The sequence below is a fragment of the Tachypleus tridentatus genome, unplaced genomic scaffold, assembly GCF_004210375.1.
Source record: "Tachypleus tridentatus isolate NWPU-2018 unplaced genomic scaffold, ASM421037v1 Hic_cluster_1, whole genome shotgun sequence".
Lineage (NCBI taxonomy): Eukaryota > Metazoa > Arthropoda > Merostomata > Xiphosura > Limulidae > Tachypleus > Tachypleus tridentatus.
The window spans coordinates 24,196,892-24,223,122 of NW_027467777.1; the positions used below are offsets into that span (position 1 = coordinate 24,196,892).

The following is a 26,231-nucleotide window of genomic DNA, read 5'->3' on the forward strand; positions in this document are numbered from 1 at the left end:
TTTTATTTTTCAGTTATAAATATTTATCCAGTTTTGGGATTAGTTCATTTCCAGGGTTAACATGTACATATTTCTTTTTCTCAGTCTCTAAATACTTTGCTAATAATTTGTTAGTTCATCTGCAAGGTTGACATGTACATATTTTTATTTTTCAGATATAAATATTTATCTAGTTTTGGGATTAGTTCATTTCCAGGGTTAACATGCACATATTTCTATTTCTCAGTCTCAAAATACTTTGCTAATGTTTGGTTAATTCATCTCCAGGTTCCACACATGAATATACTTAGATGTTAGTTTTGTATTATGTTTAATTCTATTACAATTTTGACTGTTTTTTTAGGAGTAGGATATAAAAAAAACACTTCAGTTTACAGGTAATGTTATTTTAGTATTGTCATTATCCATTCCACAGGTAAGAAAGTATTAATAAACTTTTAGTGAAATACTGAATGTGATATTGTTGGTAGTATGCATGTACATAATATTTTACAGAATTCAAAAAGTATCATATTAGATACAACACGTGTGTCTTATTGTACTTTACACATCAGCCAAATTATTCTAGTATATTCATTATACCATTCTCTGTGTTTTGACTTGTTATCAAGTTATTAAATGTAATGAATGGTTGAAATTACTGTTTTTCTTATATTTATAACTTCCAGCATGCTAGTTACATTTTACATGTTTATGAATCATGTTTGTTGGTTGCATGATTGGTAATATTTTTTACCTACTGGTTCTCTTTTTGAATGTATTTGCTCTGAGAAAAGACTGCAGGCTTACTTTTAATGTTCATTTTAGTAAGATGCATGTTTTTGTATAGTATTTTAGATATTATCTTTGCTATTTTGGTTTCCCTTTTGTTCTGTATCCTCTAGATTGGTGTGTTGTATGTATGTCTTATATCCATGTCTCTTCAGTTAGAAGTCAAGCCAACAACAAATGAAGACACTTGAGGTATGTCATTAGATTTTATTTTTTGTCATTAATCATGAAAGTACTAACTGAGTAATGAATCTGGCTGGCTGTAATAAAATAGAGAAAAACTTCATGTTATTAATGTAAATGGAAATTTGAAAATGACCCAAAAGTCTGTTAAATTGAAAAACATTTAGGTTAAATACATTGGGACATTTGTCATTGTATTCTTATGAATATGTTATAATACTGAATATATACCTCTTGTCACCTCTGAAGACATCATATATTTTACAGAACATTATGAAAGTTTTCATACTAATGTAGTTAGTACTCTGTATAACATTATGAAATACAAAGTATCAAAATGTTATATTAAGGTGGTGAATGTTGGCTAATGTTTATTGAAGCTTTTATACCACTATAGTTTATACAAGTACTTTGTATGACATAAGTAACTATCTGATATTTATGGTATCCTGTTAAATTGGTGCATCTGGGTTAATGTTTGTGTAAGGTTCTATACCATGAGAGTTAATACAAGTGCTTTCTCAACATTATTAACTATCAGATATTTAAAGTATCCTGTTAAGATGGTGCATGCTGGTTAATGTTCATATAAATTCCTATACCACCATAGTTAATTCAGGTGTGACATTAGTAACTATCAGATATTTATGGTATCCCCTTAAGATGGTAAAGGTCTGTTAATATTTATGTAAGCATCTATACCACTGTAGTTAATACAAGTACTTTGTGTGATATTTAGTACCTATCAGATATTTATGGTATCCTGTTAAAATGGTACATGTTGATTAATGTTTATCTATGTTCTATACCACTGTCGTTAATACAAGTACTTTGTGTGATATTTAGTAACTATCTCTTATTTATGGTGTCCTGTTAAGATGGTGCATGTTGGTTAATGTTTATGTAAGATTCTATACGACTATGGTTAAGAAAAGTATTTTTTGTATGACACTAGTAACTATCAGATATTTACAGTATGCTGTTGAGGTAGTGCATGTTGGTTAATGTTTATGTAAGCTTCTATACCACCGTGGTTAATGCGAGTACTTTTGTATGACATTAGTAACTATCAGATGTTTATTATATACTTTTAAGATGGTGCATATTGGTTAATGTTTATGTAAGCTTTTAACCACTATCATTAATACCAGCACTTTGTATGACATTAGTATCTATCAGATATTTATGGTATCCTGTTAAGATGCTGCATGTTGGGTAATGTTTATCTAAGTTCTATAGCACTATAGTTAATACAAGTACTTTGTATGACATTAATAACTGTCAGATATTTATGGTATCCTGTTAAGATGGTTCATGCTAGTTAATGTTTATCTGTGTTCTCTACCACCATATTTAATACAAGTAGTTTGTATGACTTTTGCAACTATCAGATATTGATGGTATCCTGTTAAGATGGTGCATGTTTGTTAATATTTATGCAAGCTTCTATATCACTGTTGTTAATACAAGTACTTTATGTGACTTTAGCAACTATCAGATATTCATCTTATTCTTCTACGTTGGTGCATGATTGTTAATTTTTATGTAAGTTTCTATACCAGTATTGTTAATACAAGTACTTTGTATCAAATTTAGTAACTATCAGATATATATGGAATTCTGTTAAATTGTAGAATGTTGATTAATATTTATGTAGGTTTCTATACCACTATAGTTAATACAAGAACTTTGTATGACATTAGCAACTGTGAGATATTTCTGGTATCCTGCTAAAATGGTGCATGTTGACTAATGTTTATGTGAGCTTTTATACTACTGTGGTTAATACAGGTACTTTATATTACATTAGCAACTATCATATATTTATGGTATCCTGTTAATATGGTGTATGTTGATTTATATTTATGTAAGCTTTTATACCTCTGTAGATAATACACGTACTTTGTATGGCTTTAGCAACTATCAGATATATATGAAATCCTGTTAAGATAGTGCACATTGGCCTAAAGTAAATAAGGTTTCCAGTTTTATGAAAAGTGTTTCTATGGTGGAGTTGAATCAGTAAAGTGATGAAGTGTTAGTTTTGCTGGGAAGCTACAAGACATAGATTGTTGTGAATGAGCATGAATGGTGTCTTGTTATCTTGTGAGGTATCTTGTGGAAATGTTGTGCTATTAGCAAGTTAATATAATGTGTTTAATAAATATTGTTTCATTTTGGTTTCACCACAAAGAAGTATTTAGTTCTGGCCAACTCAAAGTATTTCACAAAAAGCTATGATGCTGCACTAGTACAGCCCAATTTGTAACTCACCAGTTACAGTATACACTCAATTAGCTACATACTTATTACCAGTTATAGGTGTGCAGCCCAATTTGTAACTCACCAGTTACAGTATACACTCAATTAGCTACATACTTATTACCAGTTATAGGTGTACAGCCCAATTTGTAACTCACCAGTTACAGTATACACTCAATTAGCTACATACATTCCACCAGTTATAGGTGTACACCCCAGTTTGCAACTCACCAGTTACAGTATACACTCAATTAGCTACATACATTCCCTCAGTTATGCGTGTACAGCCCAGTTTGTAACTCAGCAGTTACAGTATACACTCAATTAGCCACATATATTGCACCAATTATAGGTGTATAGTCCAGTTTGTAAATCATCAGTTACAGTATACAGTAAAATAGCTACCTACATATCAACAGATAACCTTAACTACCAGTAATCACCTCAGACAATGATGAGAGTGAGGTAACAATTTCTTTTAACATTCTACTACAGAGAATGTTGGGAGTGAGAGAAGATTAATACTAATATTCTCCTCAGACAGACGTGTAAGATAACATTAACTACCAATATTCTCCTCAGACAGTGGTGAGAGTGAGATAACATTATCTACCACTATTCTTCTTGGACAGTGGTGAGAGTGAGATAACATTAACTACCACTGTTCTCCTCGGACAGTGATGAGAGAGAGATAACATTATCTACCAGTATTATACTCAGACAGACGTGTGAGATAACATTAACTACTAACATTCTCCTCAGACAGTGGTGAAAGGGAAATAACATTAACTACTAATGTTCTGACATGCATGACATTGGCAAATAATATTGTTTAAGCCATGGTGAAAATAAGTTGATATTGGCTTATAGTATCATAAGAACATGATAAAAGTGTTCCTAGACCATGGTGAAAGTAAGGTGACACTGACTATTAGTATTTTTTAGACAATGCTGAAAGTAAGGTGACACTGAGTAACAGTATTCTTAGGCTAATGGTAGAAGTAAAGTGACATTGACTAATAATATTCTTAGGCTAGTGGTGGAAGTAAGTTGACATTAACTAAGAATATTCTTAAATCATGGTGAAAGTAAGATGATGTTAACTAATAGTAATCTTAGAACATGGTGAAAGTGAGGTAACATTAAATAATGATATTGTTAGACCATGGTGAAGGTAAGATGACATTGACAGATTGTATTGTTAGACCATAGTGAAAGTAAGATGATGTTGACTGATTTTATTGTTAGACCATCATGAAAGTATGATGATGTTGAGTGATTGCATTGTTAGACCATGGTGAAAGTAAATTGTCATTGATTAATTGTATTGTTAGACCATGGTGAAAGTAAGATGTCTTTAACTAATTGTATTGTTAGACCATGGTGAAAGTAAGATGTCATTGATTAATTGTATTGTTAGACCATGGTGAAAGTAAATTGTCAATGACTAATAGTATTGTTAGACCATGGTGAAATTAAGATGTCATTAACTGATAGTGTTGTTACACAATGGTGAAAGTAAGATGTCTTTGACTGATTGTATTGTTAGACCATGGTGAAAGTAAGATGTCATTGACTAATAATGTTGTTAGATCATATTTAAAGTAATATGATATTAACTAATAGTAATCTTAGAACGTGATGAAAGTAATATATCATTGACTAATTCTGTTGTTAAATCTTAGTAAAAGTAAGATGACATTAACTTTTTGTATTCTTAGACTTATGGTGAATATAAGATGACACTGAGTAATACTGTTGTTAAACCATGGTGAAAATAATATGATGTTAACTCATAGTAATCTTAGACCATGGTGAAAGTAAGGTGATATTAAATAATGATATTGTTAGACCATGGTGAAGGTAAAATGACATTAACTCATGGTATTAATATATATATATGGTGAATGTAAGGTGACACTGAATAACAGTATTCTTAAGCCATGGTGAAATTAAGATGGCATTAACTAATGTTATTAATATATGCAGTAAATCCTGCCTAAACTGAAAATATCAAAATATAAGAGAAATCTTATAAAAGGCTGTCTATATGGTGGAACCTGCATAAGATGGATGGAAAACTATCTTTTAAATATTAATTTAATGTTTACTTAATAATTTCTTTAAATATTAATAAACACTTAATTAATTAATAATTTGTTTAAATATTAATAAATTCTCAGACATTTTTCTAGAGTAAGTATTGGTTAAATCTTGTTTTTTTTTGCTGTCATTGTTCTGGAGGTCACTATTCAAAGGAATGAGTGACTGTACTTTTGGTTGCATTTGCTGATGGAAAACTAGAGAAATCATTGGTAATAGGTAAAAGTTTAAAATCTGTGCTGTTTCAAAATTTAAGGAAGGATCAACTTCCTGTAGAATGGAAAGTGATTAATAAAGCATGGATGACAAGTGCTATATTAGAGGAATTTTTCAACAAATTAAAAGAATGGAACAAGAAATAGGAATATTTTACTTTTCCTAGATAACGAACTTGTCTTCCAAAAGTTCAACTTTCAAATATTTATTTAGTCTTTCTATTTCCATGTACAACATTAGTTCTATAGCCACTAGATAGTGGAATTATACAGTGTATAAAATTGAAATACAGAAAATTGATGCTTCAGCATATTATTGCAAACATGGACGACTGTAGGAGAGCATCTGAAATGACCATGAAAATTGACGTGGTAGATGCAATTGCATTTTTAAGTCATTTTATCCAATGCGTAAAAGATGAATGCATAATAAAGTGCTTTCAAACTGGATTTGTTCTTGATAATGGAGGAGATTGGGGAGAAGTTGTTTGTTATGATGATTTTAGTGAAATTCAAACCCTGATTGAGAAGATTGATGCAGATTATGCTGTGAATACGGAAGGTTTTGTGAACGTGACAAGAATATTTTAACAGAAATTGATGAAATTGACTTAAAATCTATAATACAATCACAAGATGGTAACAGTGTGAAAGATTCAGAAAGAGAACAGAATGGAAAATATAGTGAGAAAATAGAAATTCCTACTTCATCACAAGTATAAGTTATATTAACAGAATCAAATTGTATGAAAAAATAAAGGAGGAAAATTAACTTCATGTAAAGGAGGTAGAATTGGCATTCTCTTTTAACCTCATGAGAAAGTCCATTAAAAAATGGAACAGTTGAAATTGGACAATTTTTTTCAAATAAATTTGGTTAAGATTTTGTGTACTTATGTATATTTTGAATGTTTATTTTTGTTCTTATTCTAATAAATATAGTATAAAGAGTATAACTTTATTCACAAATGTCTTACTTCCCTTCAGTCAAGCAAGTATAACATTCTGCTTAAAATTATATATAATTAAGGATATGCACGCTCACTGTCTAAACTGGAAAACGTGCTTAAGCTGGAAATTTTTTCAGGCCCATCCGATTCCACCTTAGACAGGTTTTACTGTATGTGCTGAATGTAAGATGACACTGAGTAACAGTATTCTTAATCAATGGTGAAATTAAGATGGCATTAACTCAGGGTACTAATATACATGTGGTGAATGTAAGATGACACTGAGTAGCAGTATTCTCAGGCCATGGTGAAGGTAAGATGGCATTAACTAATGGTACTAATATACATGTGGTGAATGTAAGATGACACTGAGTAACAGTATTCTCAGGCCATGGTGAAATTAAGGTGACATTGACTAATAGTATTATTCATAGACAGTATTAAAGTATGCTATACACCATTAATGTATGGACTTATTTGAAATTAGCCCTTATTTTCTGTGTAAAACAGTTTCTGGTAATATAATGCTATATGTTATCTATTCAGTTTATGAGTACACAAAACTTTGTTTTGAAATATTGTGGCAATGAATGGCTTATCAGCTACATCTATACTGCATATGTACATATTACAGGAGTACGTGAAAGTCTTGAGCAGACCCATGGTACTTGAAGGGGAGAAGCTATTTGAATGGACAAATTTTTACATGGATGTCATGGTAAATATTTTTGTCATCAGTAGGTAAATGTACATGAGAAATTGTATGTATGGATGGATTAATTAAATGTTATGAAGGAGTGGCTTACTTTACAACTTTGTGTCTTTTTTCAAGGTGTTTTGGTTTAGCAATGCTAAGCTTACCTTTGGCATGTGATTCTTGCTGACAGTCAGTATTTCTTTGTTTTTATGTACAAAAATCATTAAGCTTATGAAGTTAACTTTTAACCTATTTTTTTCTTGTGAAGTTATATGTCTTCACTACTTAACTATTGTGTCATAGGAACATATTTTTGCACTCGTTGTTATAAGGCTGAGAACCGAGGACAGTCAGCTCCAACTAGCTACATAGATACTGTAGCTTATATGCCATCCCTGTAGTTAGTCAGTTAGTACAACAGTTGTAAGATGTTACTTGTATGGTAGAGCTGAATTAGTTACTAAGAAGATTAACCTGAGGTAAATGATCTCATTTCTTCTATCAGTGAAAATAGACATTATAAAAAAAGTAAGTTTCACATTCATTAATTTATCTGGTGCATTGTGTTTGACTGAGATACATATCCTTTATTAGCTATCACAACTCTTGCAGTTTACTTAAAACGAACATGTTGGCAAGTATATTGTTTAAGATAGTGTCCACTCTTTAGTTTGAGAATGTTATGTTCAACATTACTATTAGAGAAATGCCCTGTCTTTAGATTCCAGATGCTGTAGTCATTGTTATTTTGAGAGAAGTATCATGTCTTTAGATTCCAGATGCTGTAGTCATTGTTATTTTTAGAGAAGTGTCCTGTCTTTAGATTCCAGATGCTGTAGTCATTGTTATTTTCAGAGAAGTGTCCTGTCTTTAGATTCCAATGCTGTAGTCATTTTTATTTTGAGAGAAGTGTCCTATCTTTAGATTTCAGATGCTGTTGTTGAAGATGCATCTTCAGTCTTAACATACAAATCTCATAATTAACATTAATGTTAAAAAAGTTCATTTTGTGCTATTGAGGGAAATAGTGTTTCATTTAATTTATCTTTCTTTTATGTTGTTATTTACAGAGTGATAGAATGTTGACCACTGTCACACTTCCTGTATATAACAATACCTTCAATGGAGTAAGTTCATATTTTGTTCTTTTTAATTCATAAAAGTTATACTAGAACATTAAATTATGTAAATATGAAATATGTTTCCCACCACACATTTATTTAAAAAAAAAGCAAAGATAGGTGTACCCTAAGAAGCAGGGTATTGTAAGCTGGTTTACCATAACCAAACTCAATACTTAAGTAGAGAAGTTCTGTATACATTCACTACAAGTCTTAATAAGTTGTAAATTATCAAGAGTTTTAATTAGTCAACTGCATTGATATAGAATATAAACCATCAGAAGTTATGAGACTTAGGAACACATCATTTCATGATACTTTTAGACGTCACCTAAGTGTGAATGTTCCTGTAATACCTTAATTATATTACTGTACACCTGGCCTCACCTAATGGAACAAATTCTCTCGCTTCACTCAGTGAAATAAACTTTTAATTTTCTTCCTGTTCCTTTAATAAGGGCCCTTCGGTGTGGATTCCTGTACGTGGTGAGGGGACCTCCCAGGGAAGGTTCTGTTCTATCTGATTACCTTCTCTGGGATCTAAACATCCATCCACATGTTTGCCGTGCGCGGCGACCCTTGAAGGGGAGGAGAGGATCCTGGTGGTTGAGGGCTCCAACCCTAACACACCACTTTGGCCTCAAATTCCTGTAGACGGGCTGGCCTTTGGGTGGCCCCTTGTCAATCGGCTGGTCCACTTGGGCTAGAGTCAACCAAGTACCAGTGTTGGAAGTTCTCAATGGGTGTTGTGGACACTGTGCCTGATGCTGGTGTTTGGGTATAGTACTCACGAAACCCTGGCGTTGCTGCATTGTCCTTGCATGACTTTGTAGTGCGTCCCCTTGTAGGGCTCCATGGTGGGTGGGGTCAATGGTTACCAAACTTTTTTTTTTCCTATGGATCCTCCAAAAATTTAAATAAAATTGTAAAAAAACAGTCAATGGGTAAGCGACCACGCCTTGAATACTCAGAACAGCAATCTTCAACATCAGTAACACACGCATTCTCATTTTCTTATATTACATTCTCTTTCAGAAAAACCTTTAGGGCAAATGTCACCTTTTTTTATTCAACAGGGACTAGAGGGACTTGCTGGCTCTCCAAAGTCAGTAAAGAAACTTGATCTGGTGACATATTGGTTGAAACATCCACATCCCAACACAGTGAACTCCTCTTGAATTCAAAGGCAATTGGGGATATACCTATTGAGGTTACACCCCATGCTACCTTGAATTCTTCACGAGGAGTTATTGTTGAAAGGGATTTGAAGAACGTTCCCCGAGTCAGAGATTCTCGCTGGTCTCTCCACTCAAGGAGTTTCTGCAGTGAGGTGCATCTCCACTGCAAAGATGGAGTTACACTGCCAACAAATACCCTCGTTTTAACATTTACTTCACCACGTGCACCTGCCACCATCAAGGCAGGTTATCTCATTTGCAGGGTTCGACCATACATACCAAACCCTCTTGATGTTTCCAATGTCAGAGATTCGCCACTCAAAGACATCTTGTCGTGGTTCCCTGACATGTGCTCGTTGTGGAGGCAAGGACCATGATGCCTATGACTGTGACATGAACCCACGTTATGTAAACTGCAATGGTTCTCACCCCTCTTACTTTCATTCCTGCCCAAAATGGTTGGAGGAAAAGAGGTGCAGCGCTTGAAAACGACACATAACATTAGTTATCCTGAGGCTCGGAAATTGCTGTCCACAACTCCATCTCGGACATATGCTGCTGCACTTCATTCCACAACTACAGTGGGAGTGCAGACAGATCTCTCTGTGTCTCCAAGAGAATCGTTTTCAAAACAAATGAAAAGCCTTTTGACCTCCGTGGTTAAAAAGGTTGATGAATCGACTTCCACACCCATCTCTGTTCCTCCCATACCTTCCAACAAACCTCAAGATCCACGTCCTTCAGTTTCAAATACAGTCATTTCTTCTGATACATCTTTTCAAGACAAAACAATTATTCGTTCACGTTCTCAGTCACTGGATTCCCCTTCCAATAACAAAAACCTGCCCACCCGACCCAGAGCAGGATCCATGGAGGTTGATAGACCTCCTCCGACTAAAGACAGTAAAGAAAAAAGACGTGGTCATAAACCGAAGGGTTCTCCAGCCACTTCACCTACCCGTTCTTAAAAATGGCCACCTTGATACAATGGAACTGTCGAGGTTTACATTCTAATCTGGATGATATCAAAACGCTGATTGCTTCCTACCATCCTGTTTGTCTTTCTTTACAAGAAACATTTCTCAAAACTGCTGATACTGTCTCCATTCGGCAGTTTTCTCTGTACAGAAATGACAGGTTGTGTGATGGTCGAGTACATGGAGGGGTGGCACTGTTGGTTGATCAACACGTGCCCACCCTGTCTTTGTCACTCAACACACCCTTGGAGGCTGTAGCCATCCATGTTTCCTTGGGTCATACCATCACTGTTTGTTCTCTGTACCTGTCCCCTGGAGAGACATATGATCAATCAGATCTTGATGCTCTCGTTGAACAGTTGCCATCTCCATTTCTAATCCTAGGGGATTTTAATGGACATTAAAATTCTGGGGAAGTGCTATTATTGATGGGAGGGGCCGATCTGTAGAGCGGATGCTCTCTGATCACAATCTTTCTCTTTTCAATACTGGTTCTTCCACTTTCTTTCATGCACCTAGTCAGTTCTTTACCGCTATTGATCTCTCAGTTTGCTCCCCTTCATTATTCTCCCATTTTTCATGGAGGGTTGACAGTAATCCACTAGGCAGTGATCATTTTCCGATCCTTTTGAGAGAGACTGGCGTGGTCGATGCCACCCTACCAGCGTGCCCGGTGGAAGCTGGATCAGGCAGACTGGTCCACTTTCACTGCTCGCAGAACTTGATCCTGCCATCGTAAATCAGCCATCAATAGACGACTGTGTAGCAGCGGTAACTGACTGTATTACACATGCAGCTGCTCAGTGTATTCCTAAAACCTCGACATGTTTTCCACGATATTCGTCCGTGGTGAAATCCTGCTTGCCACTTAGCACGGAAGGCTCAAAAGCGGGCCTGGGATACTTTCGTAGATATCCCACACTTTCAAACCGGGTTGCTTTCCAACGGGCCGTGCACATGCTAGGTGGGTAAGGCGTCAAAGCCAGAAGGAATCTTGGATTAAGTTCACAACCAGCATATCTTCTACCACCAGTTCCAAGATCATATGGGACAGGATTCAAAACGTTAATGGGCACTACAATTCTGTCCTTCTCTCGATCTTACTCTCTGATGGTCAGGAGGTGACTGATGTTCGAACATCGCTAACACTCTAGGTGAAAGCTTTTGCGGGTATCTAACACTTCTGCTTGTTCCTCCACCTTCCTGGCCATCAAGACTTGGGCAGAACGATCACCTCTTTCCTTTCAACTGACTGTTTCTTTGACTATAATTGTCCCTTTACCCTGGTGGAACTAAAATGGCCCTTCATCGGTCTGCCAGTGCGTCTGTTGGACCTGATGATATTCATTATGACATGCCGCACCATCTATCTCCTGCTTCTCTTGATGTCCTTCTGATTGTTTTCAACCGGATCTGGCAGGAGAATGTTTTTCCTGATGCCTGGTGCCAGGCTATTATTTTACCTTTCTAAGCCAGGAAAAGATCCCAAGATTCCTTCAAACTACCATCCAATTGCTTTGACGAGCTGTCTCTGTAAGACATTAGAAAGGATGGTTAATGCTCGTCTTGTTTGGTTCCTTGAATCAAACAACCTCCTCTCGCCACCCAGTGTGGGTTCCGTCGACAGCACTCCACCACAGACCACCTAATTCATCTTGAAACATCTATCAGAGAAGCCTTTCTCAACTGCCAACATCTTGTATCAATATTCTTTGACATAGAGAAGGCTTACGACACAACATGGAGGTATGGCGTTTTGAGACCTCCATACATATGGGTTACGTGGCCATCTACCTATGTTTATTAAAAAATTTTTAATGGACAGGAGATTCCAAGTTTGTGTGGGTTCGACACTTTCCCGTTCTTTTGTACATGAACTTGGAGTCCCTCAAGGATGTGTACTGAGTGTTACACTCTTCAGTATAAAGACAAATGCCATCACTGAACAACTCCCTCTCACTGTTGCGAATGGGCTGTATGTCGACGACTTTCACATCTCATGTCAGTCGTCAAACATGAGATGTATTGAGCGGCAACTACAAACTGCCCTCAATTGTGTACGGAAGTGGACTCTGGCGAACGGCTTTAATTTCTCTCTCTCCAAAACTGTATGCATGCACTTTTGCCGTCGACGGGGTATTCACCCTGATCCTGAACTTCATATCGGTGAAGTTTTGCTGCCAGTGGTCCCGGAGACCAAGTTCTTGGGGCTTATCTTTGATCGTAAACTGATTTTTATACCGCACTTAAAGCAGCTTCGGGTCAAATGCACAAGAGCACTGAACATCCTCCGTGTTCTCTCTTCTACCAGTTGGGGGGCAGATCGCTGTTCAATGTTAAAGGTATATCATGCTCTTATTAGATTGAAACTCGATTATGGATCAATGGTCTATGGCTCTGCCAGACCCTCGCCTTAAAGATGCTGGACCCCATTCATCACCAAGGACTTCGACTCTGCACTGGGGCTTTCCATACCTCTCAGTTCAAAGTATATACATTGAATCTCATGAACCTTCTCTACACCTTCGCGGTTTGCAACTATCTTTACAATATACTTCAAAACTTCATTCCTTACCAAAGCATCCCACCTGGAAATGTGTTTTCCTTCCTCGGTGGGCAGTACTTTTTCAGAACAGACGATCTGTCATTGCTCCGTTTGGCCTTCGCATCCGGGCGTAATTGGATGAATTGGGTCTGTCCTTGGACAACATTGCAGATTCCACAGGTTGGCCCATCCCACCATGGCTTATTACAGCCCCCAAATGTGACCTTTCTTTCAGTCACCTAAAAAAGGCAGATACTCCAGATTGGCAGATACTCATTGTTACAATTTTGCTATGTATCTTTTAAAACTTCTCTTCTTTTACATTTTGATACTGGTTGCTATGGCACATAACCCCGAACCAGTACTGGAAAGACCAACTTCAGGTGACTGACGGTGGTTCTTGAACTTACCTGTTAGTCTTCCTGGCGGGTTATGATCATTACCTTTTTTCTAGAGTAAATACCTTACAACTTCTTATACTCTGCCTTCTATCTTAACATTGTAGACTAGGTGTCAACATTGGTTTTATACTTTTTTGTTTTACCTTCATTTCCATTTATGTCTATTACTACATTTATTTATTTATTTATTTATTTATTTTTACATTTTTACCGAATGTCTGGTGCAGATAGCCTCGCTGCTTTGTGCCATAAAACACTAAATCAATCAATCAATCAATCAACCTTTAATAAGGGATATTTATTAAGGTTAAGGTCAGAGGTCAAACCACATAAAAAATCTTTGTCATGTTTATTTTTCTAGTAGCTTGTGCCTTTCTTATTTTGAAGCATTGTTTTCAGAATATTTTACATAAATATATATATAAATGTATATCAGTGACCTTTACAGTTTTATATTTCTTTATGAATATCATTGTTTACTCACAAAATAAATTTCCTGTAAGTATAAACATGTTTAAGACAGAGACATGTTTTAAACTTTTTTGTTTAACATTGTTTTTTTTAGATTGAATATTTTACATAAATAAAAATAAGATATTAAGCTTTATCCAGTTATAATAATTTTTTACCCATGTTGGTCAACCAGAAGAATCAGTCCATAGTAGGTGTGATGGGTGTTGATGTTACTGATGAGGAGCTGAGGAAGATGGAACCTAGTGCTCAGGTTAGCTTTCAGTTAGATTAGACTTAAAATATTGTCAATGAAAAAGGACTAACAAAGTGTGTGATGAAACTTGAATAATGTGTTTAAACTGCATTAGTTTTCTGAAATGTTGGCAATCAACACTTGCTAATTTATATTTGCTGTTTTAGTTGGGTCCTGGAGGATATTCTTTTTGTACAGATCATGATGGTTACATAGTCTTCCATCCTGGCCTACCAACACAAGTAAGTGTTGTTACAGGTTTTTATTCTACCAACACAAGTAAGTGTAGATTACGGATGTTTTCATTCTACCACACAAGTAAGTGTTGTTACGGATGTAAACATCCTACCAACACAAGTAAGTGTTTTTACGGATGTAAACATCCTACCCACACAAGTAAGTGTTGTTATGGATGTAAACATCCTACCAACACAAGTAAGTGTTCTTACGGATGTTTTCATCCTACCAACACACGTCAGTGTTGCTACGGATGTTTCCATCCTACCAACACAAGTCAGTGTTATTACGGATGTTTTCATCCTACCAACACAAGTAAGTGTTGTTATGGATGTTTTCATCCTACCACACAAGTAAGTGTTGTTACGGATGTTTTCATCTTACCAACACAAGTCGTTGTTACGGATGTAAACATCCTACCAGCACAAGTCAGTGTTGTTACGGATGTTTTCATCCTACCAACACAAGTAAGTGTTGTTACGGATGTTTTCATCTTACCAACACAAGTAAGTGTTGTTATGGATGTTTTCATCCTACCACACAAGTAAGTGTTGTTACAGATGTTTTCATCTTACCAACACAAGTCAGTGTTGTTACAGATGTTTTCATCTTACCAACACAAGTCAGTGTTGTTACAGATGTTTTCATCCTACCAACACCAGTCAGTGTTATTACAGATGTTTTCATTCCACTTCTTTTTTTTCATATATTTACAGTATGTTTCTCTTTCCTTTTTATCTGTCTACCATATATGTTTCTATGTCCTTTTGTCTGTTTATTATGTGTTTCTATTGTCCTTTCTTTATGTACTATTCATGTTTCTTCGTCCTTTTGTCTGTCTATCATACATATTTCTCTTTTATGTTGTCTATATAAACATATATGTTGCTCCATCTATTAGTTCTCTGTCCCACTTACACATTTTTCTCTGTTTTACTATCAGTTTTTGACTTCTGTTCTTCAATCTATTAGTTTCTCTGTCAAACCTACACATTTTTCTCAGTTTCACTATTAATTTCTGATGTATGGCCATCCATCCATTAGTTTCTATGTCCTACTTAAACGTTTTTCTCAGTTTCACTGTCAGTTTCTGACGTCTGGACATCCATCCATTAGTTTCACTATCAGTTTCTGACGTCTGGACATCCATCCATTAGTTTCACTGTCAGTTTCTGACGTCTGGACATCCATCCATTAGTTTCACTGTCAGTTTCTGACGTCTGGACATCCATCCATTAGTTTCATTGTCAGTTTCTGACATCTGGACATCCATCCATTAGTTTCATTGTCAGTTTCTGACATCTGGACATCCATCCATTAGTTTCATTGTCAGTTTCTGATGTCTGGACATCCATCCATTAGTTTCACTGTCAGTTTCTGATGTCTGGACATCCATCCATTAGTTTCACTGTCAGTTTCTGACATCTGGACATCCATCTATTAATTTCTCTCTTCCCTATCTGGTTGTCAAAATTCTTCTTCTTTACTAGCTATTCATTTAACTGTTTAAACTGGCTCATTTGGTCATGTCATTCCAGTGTAACCTTTATTTGTTGCTTTGTTTTTATAGCATGACAGATGCTGTTTGTAAAGTTTTTGAGATATTAGAAACTGTTATTTATAAGTAGGTTATGAAAATACTTGATTTTTTAAAGAACAACAACTTAGAACTGAGTATTCATTAATCTTCTGCTAAGAAGCAGAACTAAGTTTTTATATCAAATTAGTTGACAAGTTCTCTTAAAAGATGCTAGTTCTCCTTATATGTGAATAATGAGATCCAACACTATGAAACAAATAACTGACAAGCAGCCTAGAACATAACTCTTTCTGTGATGTATTATTGAATTTGTAGGAATAATTTTCAACTTTTCTATATTTAATTTTAGGTTGATTATCTGGATGATCCTCCACATTATGATTTAACTGATGTGGAAATTAATAACAAAGATATTATTGAGGTAAATTAATAACTAAGATATTATTGAGATTAATTAATAACAGATATTATTGTGATAAATTAATAACAAAGATATTATTGAGGTAAGTGAATCACAAAGATATTATTTTGGTAAATTAACAGAAAATATATTGAGGTAAATTAATAAAAATATTATTGTGGTGGTTAATAACAAGGATATTATTGTGGTAAATTAATAACAAGGATATTATTGAGGTAAGTTAATCACAAATCACCCACGTGTTTGCCGTTTGTAGTGAGTTGTGAAGAGGAGGAAAGGATCGTGGTGGTTGAAGGGTCCAATCGTAACACACCACTTTGGCCTTGAATTCCTGGAGAAGTGCAGCATTAGGGTGGTCCACGTAGTGCCAGTCGGCTGGTTCACTTGGAATATGGTTAACCAAGTACTAGTGTTGGATGTTCTTTACAGGTGTTGTGGACATTGTATCTGATGCTGGTGTTTAGATATAATGTTGACAAAAACCATGGTGTTGCTGCAGTGTCCTTGTTTGGCATTCTAGTACATCACCTCATAGGGATCTATAATGGTGGGGTCAATTGGTGGCAAAACATTCCCTTTTTTATTATCAATCCTCCAAATAGAAATTTAAATAAAATAGTGAAAAAACAGTTCATAAGTAAACAACCACATCATGAAGATTCTGAGTAACAGTCTTCAACATCTGTAACACCTTTACCTCATTTTCTTACATTACATTCTCTTTCAGACAGACCTTTAGGGCAAATGTCTTCCTTTTTTATTCAGAAGGGACTAGAGGCAGTAAAGAAGCTTCGATCTGGTGACATGTTGGTGGAAACATCCACATCTCAACACAGTGAACTCATTTTGCATTCAAAGGCGATTTGGAGATATATCTGTTGAGGTTACATCTAATGCTACTTTGAATTTGTCACGAGGAGTTATTGTTGAGAGCAATTTGAAGAACATCCCCGAGGTGGAGATTCTCTGTGGTTTCTCTAATTAAGGAGTTTTTGCAGTGAGGCATATCTTCATTTGCAAAGATGGAATTATGATGCTAACCAATGTCCTCATTTTAACATTTACCTCACAACTTGCCACCATCAAGGCAGACTATCTTAATAGTAAGGTACAGCCATGCATTCCAAACCCTCCCAGATATTTCCAGTGTGAGTAGTTCTGTCACTCAAAGACATTGTGTCATTGTTCCTTGACATGTGCTCTTTGCGGTGGCAAGGACCAAGATGCCTACGAGTGTGAAATGGACCCTCAGTGCATCAGTTATAATGGTTCTCACCCATCCTACTTTTCTTCTTGTCCTAAACGGTTGGTAGAAAAAGAGGTGCAGCATTTGACAATGATTCAAAACATCACTTACCCTGAGGCTCAAAAGTTGCTGTCCACCACTTCATCTCAAACACATGCTGCTGTATATTGTTCCACTACTACAGTGGGAATACAGACAGATCTCTGTTCTCAAACCAAATGAAAAGTCTTTTACTTCTATGGTTAAAACAATTGATGAATCAACTTCATCACCGATCTCTGTTCCTAACACACATTTCAGCAAATGCTGAGATCCAGTTCCTTTGGTTCTGGGTACAGGCATTTCCTCTGATACATCTTCTTCTCCCACCTCAAAATGCAAAATGATCATCCGTTCGTGTCCTCAGTCTCTGGAATCCTTTTCCAACAACAAAGATCTGACAAATCGACCCAGGTCAGGATCCATGGAGGTCGACAGACCTCCATCAAATAAAGAAAAAAGAGCGTGGTTGTAAAAGAAAGGCTCTCCACCCAATTCACCTATATGTAAATAAAAATGACCACCTTGCTACAATGGAACTGTCAAGGCTTACATTCTAATCTGAATGACACCAAAGCACTGATTGCTTCCTTCATTCCTGTATGTCTCTTCTTAAAGGAAACATTTCTGAAACCTGCCGATACAGCCACATTTCGGCACTTTTCTTTGTACAGAAATGGCAGGCTGTGTGATGGACGAGTGCATGGAGGGGTGGCACTGTTGGCATGTGCTTACCTTGTCTGCCACTCTTGGAGGCCGTATTTTCTTTGGTCATACCATCATTGTTTGTTCTCTCTGCCCGTCTCCTGAAGAGACCCATGATCAATCAGATTTTGATGCTTTCATTGAACAGGTGCCATCTCCCTTTTTAATCCTGGGAGACTTTAATGTACATATCCCCTCTCTGGAGGTACTGATGTTGATGGTAGAGGTCGCTCCATAGAGCGTATGCTCTCAGATGCTGGTTCTTTACTTATTTCCATGCACCTAGTCAGTCCTTTACTGCTACTGATCTCTCAGTTTGCTCTGCTTCATTATTCTCCCACATTTCACGGAGGCTTAACAATAACCCACGAAGCAGTGATCATTTTTCTGTAATTTTCAGAGATTACCCATGGTCGATGCCATCTAATCTGCGTGCCCCAGTGAAAACTAGATCAAGCCAACTGGCCCTCTTTCACTGCTCTTGTAGAACTTGATCCTACTGTTGTCTTTAAGCCGTATATAAACGACTGTGTGGCAGCAGTAACTGACTATATTATACAGGCAGCTGCTCAATGTATTCCTAAAACCTCAACACGTTTTCCACGATATCCTCATCCTTGGTGGAATCCTGCTTGCCAAATGGCACAGAAAGCTCAAAAACGAGCCTGGGCTACTTTTTGTAGGTATCCCACACAACTTGCATCTCATCACTTTCCAGCAGGCCTGTGCACATGCTCAGTAAGTAAGATGTCAAAGTCAGAAGGAATCTTGGGTTAAGTTCACAACCAGCATATCTTCTATCACCAGTTCCAAAGTCATATGGGACAAGATTCGAAAAGTCAGTGGGCAATATAATTTTGTCCCTCTCTAGATCTTGCTCTCTGATGGTCAGGAAGTCGCTGATACCTGGAGCATCACAGGTACTCTAGGTTAAAGCTTTTGCTGGGTATCTAAAACTTCTATTTCATCCTCCACCTTCTTAGCCATCAAAACTCGGGCAGAGTAGCCACCTATTTCCTTTAAAACTGATTGTCTCTATGACTATAATCATCCCTTTACACTGGAGGAACTCAAATTGGCCCTTCTTTGGTCTGGCAGTACATCTGTTGGACCTGATGATGTACACTATGAGATGCTGAATGACACCTATCTCCTGCTTCTCTTCTGCTTGTTTTTATCAGGATCTGGCAGGATAATGTTTTTTCTGATGCCTGGTTCTGGGCTATTGTCCAACTTCCTCTAAGCTTGGAAGGATCCCAAGGTGCCTCCAAACAACCATTCCAGTTGCTTTGATGAGCTATCTCTGTAAGACCTTAGAGAGGATTGTTAATGCTCATTTTGTTTGGTTTTTCGAATCAAACAACCTCCTCTCATCCTGCCAGTGTGGGTTCCATGACAGCATTCCACCATGGATCACCTAATTCAACTTGAAACACCAATCAGTGAGGTTTTTCTTTCTCAAACGACAACATCTTGTATCAGTATTCTTTGATATTGAGAAGGCTTATGATACAACTTGGAGGTATGGCATTTTGCAAGACCTACATATATATGGGTTACGTAGCCATTTGCCCATTTTTATTGAAACATTTTTAATGGACAGGAGATTCCACGTTCAGATATGTTCAAAACTTTCCTGTTCTTTTCTTCAGGAACTTGGAATCTTTTAGGGCTGTGTTTTGAGTGTCATACTTTTCAGTATAAAGATTAATGCCATCACTGAACAACTCTCTCTTTCTATTGCAAACAGGCTCTATGTCGATGACCGTCACATCTCGTGTCAGTCGTCTAACTTGAAGTATATTGAGTGGCAGCTACACACTGCCCTAAATCATTTACTGAAGTGGACCACAGCAAACAGTTTTAACTTTTCTCTCTCTAAATCCATTTGCATGCAATTTTGCTGCCAACAGGGTATTCACCCCTAATCCTGAACTCTGTATTAGTGAAATTATGCTACCTGTGGTCCTTGGGGCTTATCTTTGACCACAAGCTGACATTTATACCACACATCAAGCAGCTATGTGTCAAATGTACAAGAGCACTGAACATCTTCTGTGTCCTCTCTTCTACCACTTGGAGAGTGGATCGATGTTCTGTGCTAAAGACATATCATGCTCTTTTTTGATCAAAACTAAACTATGGGTCATTGGTCTATGGCTCTGCAAGGACCTCGGCCTTGAAAATGTTGGACCCCATTCATCATTATGGACTTTGGCTCTACACCAGGGCTTTCTGCCCTTTTCAAGTCCAGAGCTTGTTGGAAGAATCTCATGAACATCCTCTATACCTCCACCATTTCCAACTGTCTTTACTGTATGCCTCAAAACTTTGATCCTTACCACAGCATCCCACCTTGGGTTGTGTTCCTCGGTGGGCCATACTTTTTCAGGATAAATGCTCTGCCATTGTTCCATTTGTCCTTCATGTCCAGGTGCAGTCTGATGAATTGGATCTATCCTTGGATAACACTTCTGTATCCACTGATCAGCCCATCCCACCATGTCTTATTACAATTCCCAAAAATGACCTTTTTTTAAGTCATCGTAAAAAAAACCAGACACTCCCAATTGGAAATACTGTCTGTTATTTGCTGAACATCTTTTGAACCATCCATCCATCCATCCCTATTTATACAGATGGTTCAAAATCAGGTGACTATGTGGGCTCTGCCATGGTTTGTTGTGGTTTGGTGGTTGTTCACAGAATCCCCCTCTACAGTTTCTGTGTTCAATGCTGAACTGTATGCCATTTATTTTGCCCTAGATCACACAGAAGCTTAGCAATACTCAACTTACACTATTTATACTGACTTGCTTAGCTCTCTGCTGGCCCTGAAATCACGTTGGTTTTCACCAATAACACTGCACAACAAAGTTTTTGCTTCTTGAACACTGTTGAGTGTTCCTTAGAGATTTTTGGCTGCTGATCACGAAAATTACATCCAAATTTGCCCATCACATACTGTTTTATCGAAATCTTCAGTTTCACCAGGACATTGGTACTACGGAAAAACTATATTAGGGCAACTGGAATCTGTCAACTCATGCTGACTACTGTTGGACACTGCAACGTGATGCACTAGACATTGAATACAAATGAAAATCAGGAGCAAAACACTTTTAATTATGTTGAACTTAATAGCATATTAGAAACATAAAAGCAATTAAATACATTATTGCTGGTCAACAGTTAACGTGATGAAGCAAAACCAAAACTGTATTTGTACATACCCATTAGGTACCTGTCACAATCAGCAAAAACTTTTCAAAAAAATTGTTTTGCAGTCTAATAAAAAACTGACTGGCTCATTTCTCTTTAAAATCTATTTCTATCCAGTTTTTCTGGATACTGGGCCATGTTGGTATTCACGGGAATGGGCTTGCTGACACCTCAGCTAAATCTGTTTGCTCTGGCACAATCACTGCTGTACCTGTTCAGTACATGGACTATGGTCCTGTATTCAAGGCTTGACTCCATGCTAGTTGCCAGTCGACATGGAGTCAGCAATGTGAAAACAAGCTTTTTCCAAATAAATCCCTCTATTGGACTTTGGCCGTCTTGCTTCTGTAAGGATTGGAAAGAGGAAGTTGTCCTAACTAGATTATGCATTGGTCACAGTTTTTATCTCATCGTTTTCTTTTATCTGGGACTGATGCACCAGTGTGTTGTCTGTGTGACACTCAGGTCACAATAAGCCACATTTTACTGTCTTGCTGTCATTATGACCCTCAACGATGACAACATTTTAAACATGTTTTGTCCCAAGGAAATGTTTTTAGTGTTTTAGAGGCCATTAATCTTTTTAATACTAATTAAGTTTTTAATTTATACATCAGACCTTTTATAATGTGATTCCCATTTAAGAATCAAAGTACATCTAGTTTGATTTGAAATTAGAAAATGGTTGTAACATCAAATAACTTGAAACCAGGACTGGAAAGGCTAACTTCAGGTGACTAAAGCTGATGTTTGAACTACCCCTTAGTCATCCTGGTGAGTTATGATAATTGCAATTTTGCTACAGAAAGCACTTTACAACTTCTACTACTGTAGTTTTTCTCTTACTACTGTAAAGTAGATATAAAGATTGGATTTAATGCTATTCATGTTTTTAATTCAAAACTTAAACTTTGTTTTGTTTTAATTTAATTTCCTTTCATGAATTTTAATAATTTTACTTTAATTTTAACTTTTTACCAGATGTTTGACACAGATAGCCTAGTTGGTTTGTGCTATAAAACACCAAACCAACCAACCATAATCTCAAAGATATTGTTGTAAATTAATAACAAAGATATTATTGAGGTAAGTTAATCACAAGGATATAATTGTGGTAAATTAACAACAAAGATATTATTGAGGTAAGTTAATCACAAAGATATTATTGAGGTAAATTAACAAGAAAGATTATTAACATAAAATAATAACAAAGATATTATGAGGTAAGTTAACAAAACATATATTAAGGTAAATTAATAATAAAGATATTATGAGGTAATTAAGAGTAAAGATGTTATTGAAGTAGATTAGTAACAAAGAATTTATTGATGTGAATTAATAACAAACAATTTATTATGATAAATAATTTATTGTGGTTAATTAACAACAAAGATATTATTGAGGTAAATTAACAACAAAGATATTATGAGGTAAATTAACAATAAAGGTATTGTAAGATTAATGATAGGAATCTTATGAATTAAATTTCAAGTTTTATTTCTTATAAATCAGTTTCTTGGCTGATAGTAATCCTTTCAGCTATTTTTACATTATAGTACCTGTTGATGTAACATTAAAATAAAACTTATATGTATGTTGAGGCTGTTGCATTGTAAATTTTGTTTTGTGTTCATCAAAGGGTGGAAAAGTATGTTCATAAGGATAGAAACAAATAAGGAATTGTGTGTATTGTATCTTTATACTGATTATTAGTAAGACCAGCATTACTGTATCAAGTTTTTTATATGACATAAATTATAGGTCACTAGTTCAGCCACACTGGAATATTGTGTTCAGTTTTGGGCTTATCACCTTAGGAAAGACATTGAATTGTTGGTAAGAGTTCAAATAACAATTACTATAATGGTGCATGGGATGGAGGGGCTGTCATACCAGGATAGGTGGAAATTCTCTCTGATTGTCTTCTCTTGAAAAAGAAGTTATTGAAGATCTCATTGAAGCATTTAATGTTTTAAAGGGAATTGGTAATGTTCATGATTAACTGGCAGTGTTCATGATTAACTGGTATTGTTCATGATTAATTGGTATTGTTCATGATTAATTGGTATTGTTCATAATTATTTGGTATTGTTCATGATTAATTGGCAGTGTTCATGATTAATTGGCAGTGTTCATTGTAAATTCATAGTATTCAATTGGTAATCCTTAGTGGTCATGATTAATTGGTAGTGTTCATAATGGTAAATTTATGATTATTTGGTGGTGTTCGTGATTAATCCTTAGTGGTCATGATTAATTGGCAGTGTTCATGATTAATTGGCAGTGGTCATGATTAATTGGCAGTGGTCATGATTAGTGCAGTGTTCATGATTAATTGGCATTGTTCATAATTAATTGGTAGTATTTATGATTATTTGGTGGTGTTCGTGATTAATTCATAGTGTTCATGATTAATTGGCAGTGTTCATGATTAATTCGTAGTGTTCATGATTATTTGGCAGTGTTCATTGTAAATTCATAGTGTTCATGAGTAATCCTTAGTGGTCATGATTAATTGGCAGTGTTCATGATTAACTGGTATTGTTCATAATTAATTGGTAGTATTTATGATTATTTGGTGGTGTTCATGATTAATTGGCAGTGGTCATGATTAATTTGTATTTTTCATGATTAATTCGTAGTGTTTATGATTAATTGGCAGTGTTCATGATTAACTTCGTAGTGGTCATGATTATTTGATAGTAGTCATCATTAATTGGTAGTGTTCATGATTATTTGGCAGTGTTCATAATTAATTGACATTGGTCATGAATAATTGGTAGGGTTTATGCATTATTTTTATACTTAAAAGAAAGAATAATAGTGCAATGGGGCAAAAATATAAACTTTGGCAAGGTAGGAGTAAACTTCATCTGAGACTATTTTGGCAGTTGGTATTTGGTATGGATTGCCTTTTAATGTTGTAGATGCAGTAAATTTAAATGAGAGTAAGGGAAAACTTGATAATTATATGAATCATAATGGCTGACTTTTAACATCTTTTTAAAATTCATTTCTTTAATAGTTTTAGTTTAGGTGTAGGTCTCATGTTGTTCCAAGACATTATATTATTACAGGTAACCAGAATTCAGAATGAAAATGCAATTTGGTCCTGGCATACATACATAAATTTTAGTTTTGTATACTTCTAATGCATTTTATATGCAAGATTATCTGTAGTTACATTTAATTCACTGCTAAGCCTAACCATATAACATTTTAGATGTTAACTCTGATTAAGGTAAGGTTTATGACACCATAATCCTGAGTATGAGAAGATTTGAGACACTAAGCTCCTATGATTTCACAGGTTTATAATAATATAACTGAGGTAAATTTGCTATTATTCTAAAATTAGTAATAATATGATTGATATAAAGTTGCTATGATTCTACAAGTTTAATAATAATATGATTGATATAAAGTTGCTATGATTCTACAAGTTAATAATAATATGATTGATACAGAGTTGCTATGATTCTACAAGTTAATAATAATATAATTAATATAAAGTTGCTTTGATGCTACAAGTTAATAATAATATGATTAATATAAAGTTGTTATGATTCTGCAAGTTAATAATAATATGATTAATATAAAGTTGCTTTGATTCTACAAGTTAATAATAATATGATTAATATAAAGTTGCTTTGATTCTACAAGTTAATAATAATATGTTAATAATAATATAATATGATTAATATAAAGTTGCTTTGATTCTACAAGTTAATAATAATATGATTAATATAAAGTTGCTTTGATTCTACAAGTTAATAATAATATGATTAATATAAAGTTGTTATGATTCTGCAAGTTAATAATAATATGATTAATATAAAGTTGCTTTGATTCTACAAGTTAATAATAATATGGTTGATATAAAGTTGCTTTGATTCTACAAGTTAATAATAATATGATTAATATAAAGTTGCTTTGATTCTACAAGTTAATAATAATATGATTAATATAAAGTTGCTTTGATTCTACAAGTTAATAATAATATGATTAATATAAAGTTGCTTTGATTCTACAAGTTAATAATAATATGATTAATATAAAGTTGCTTTGATTCTACAAGTTAATAATAATATGATTAATATAAAGTTGCTTTGATTCTGCAAGTTAATAATATGATTAATATAAAGTTGCTTTGATTCTGCAAGTTAATAATAATATGATTAATATAAAGTTGCTTTGATTCTACAAGTTAATAATAATATGATTAATATAAAGTTGCTTTGATTCTACAAGTTAATAATAATATGGTTGATATAAAGTTGCTTTGATTCTACAAGTTAATAATAATATGATTAATATAAAGTTGCTTTGATTCTACAAGTTAATAATAATATGATTAATATAAAGTTGCTTTGATTCTACAAGTTAATAATAATATGATTGATATAAAGTTGCTTTGATTCTACAAGTTAATAATAATATGATTAATATAAAGTTGCTTTGATTCTACAAGTTAATAATAATATGATTAATATAAAGTTGCTTTGATTCTGCAAGTTAATAATATGATTAATATAAAGTTGCTTTGATTCTGCAAGTTAATAATAATATGATTAATATAAAGTTGCTTTGATTCTACAAGTTAATAATAATAGGATTAATATAAAGTTGCTATGATTCTGCAAGTTAATAATAATATGATTGATATAAAGTTGCTTTGATTCTACAAGTTAATAATAATATGATTAATATAA

General features: G+C 34.9%; 3 protein-coding genes across 3 annotated transcripts in view; 2 read left to right on the plus strand and 1 right to left on the minus strand.

The window, feature by feature from the left end:
* The window catches only part of LOC143241641 (suppressor of tumorigenicity 7 protein homolog), a 171,114-nt gene that overhangs the window by 36,673 nt on the left and 108,210 nt on the right, over positions 1-26,231 (minus strand). The gene's annotated exons all lie outside the window — the stretch shown is intronic.
* On the plus strand, positions 121-19,967 carry LOC143241990 (voltage-dependent calcium channel subunit alpha-2/delta-1-like). The gene is made up of 7 exons (XM_076485332.1): positions 121-963; positions 7,119-7,202; positions 8,252-8,308; positions 14,050-14,127; positions 14,277-14,351; positions 16,236-16,307; positions 19,950-19,967. The coding sequence occupies exons 1-7, from the start codon at positions 949-951 to the stop codon at positions 19,965-19,967; spliced, it is 399 nt and encodes a 132-aa protein (XP_076341447.1). The 5' UTR covers positions 121-948.
* The window catches only part of LOC143241991 (voltage-dependent calcium channel subunit alpha-2/delta-1-like), a 70,069-nt gene continuing 66,575 nt past the window's right edge, over positions 22,738-26,231 (plus strand). Inside the window, exon 1 of the mRNA XM_076485333.1 lies at positions 22,738-22,742. Within this exon, the coding sequence (XP_076341448.1) occupies positions 22,738-22,742 (5 nt within the window). The remainder of the gene's footprint in view (positions 22,743-26,231) is intronic.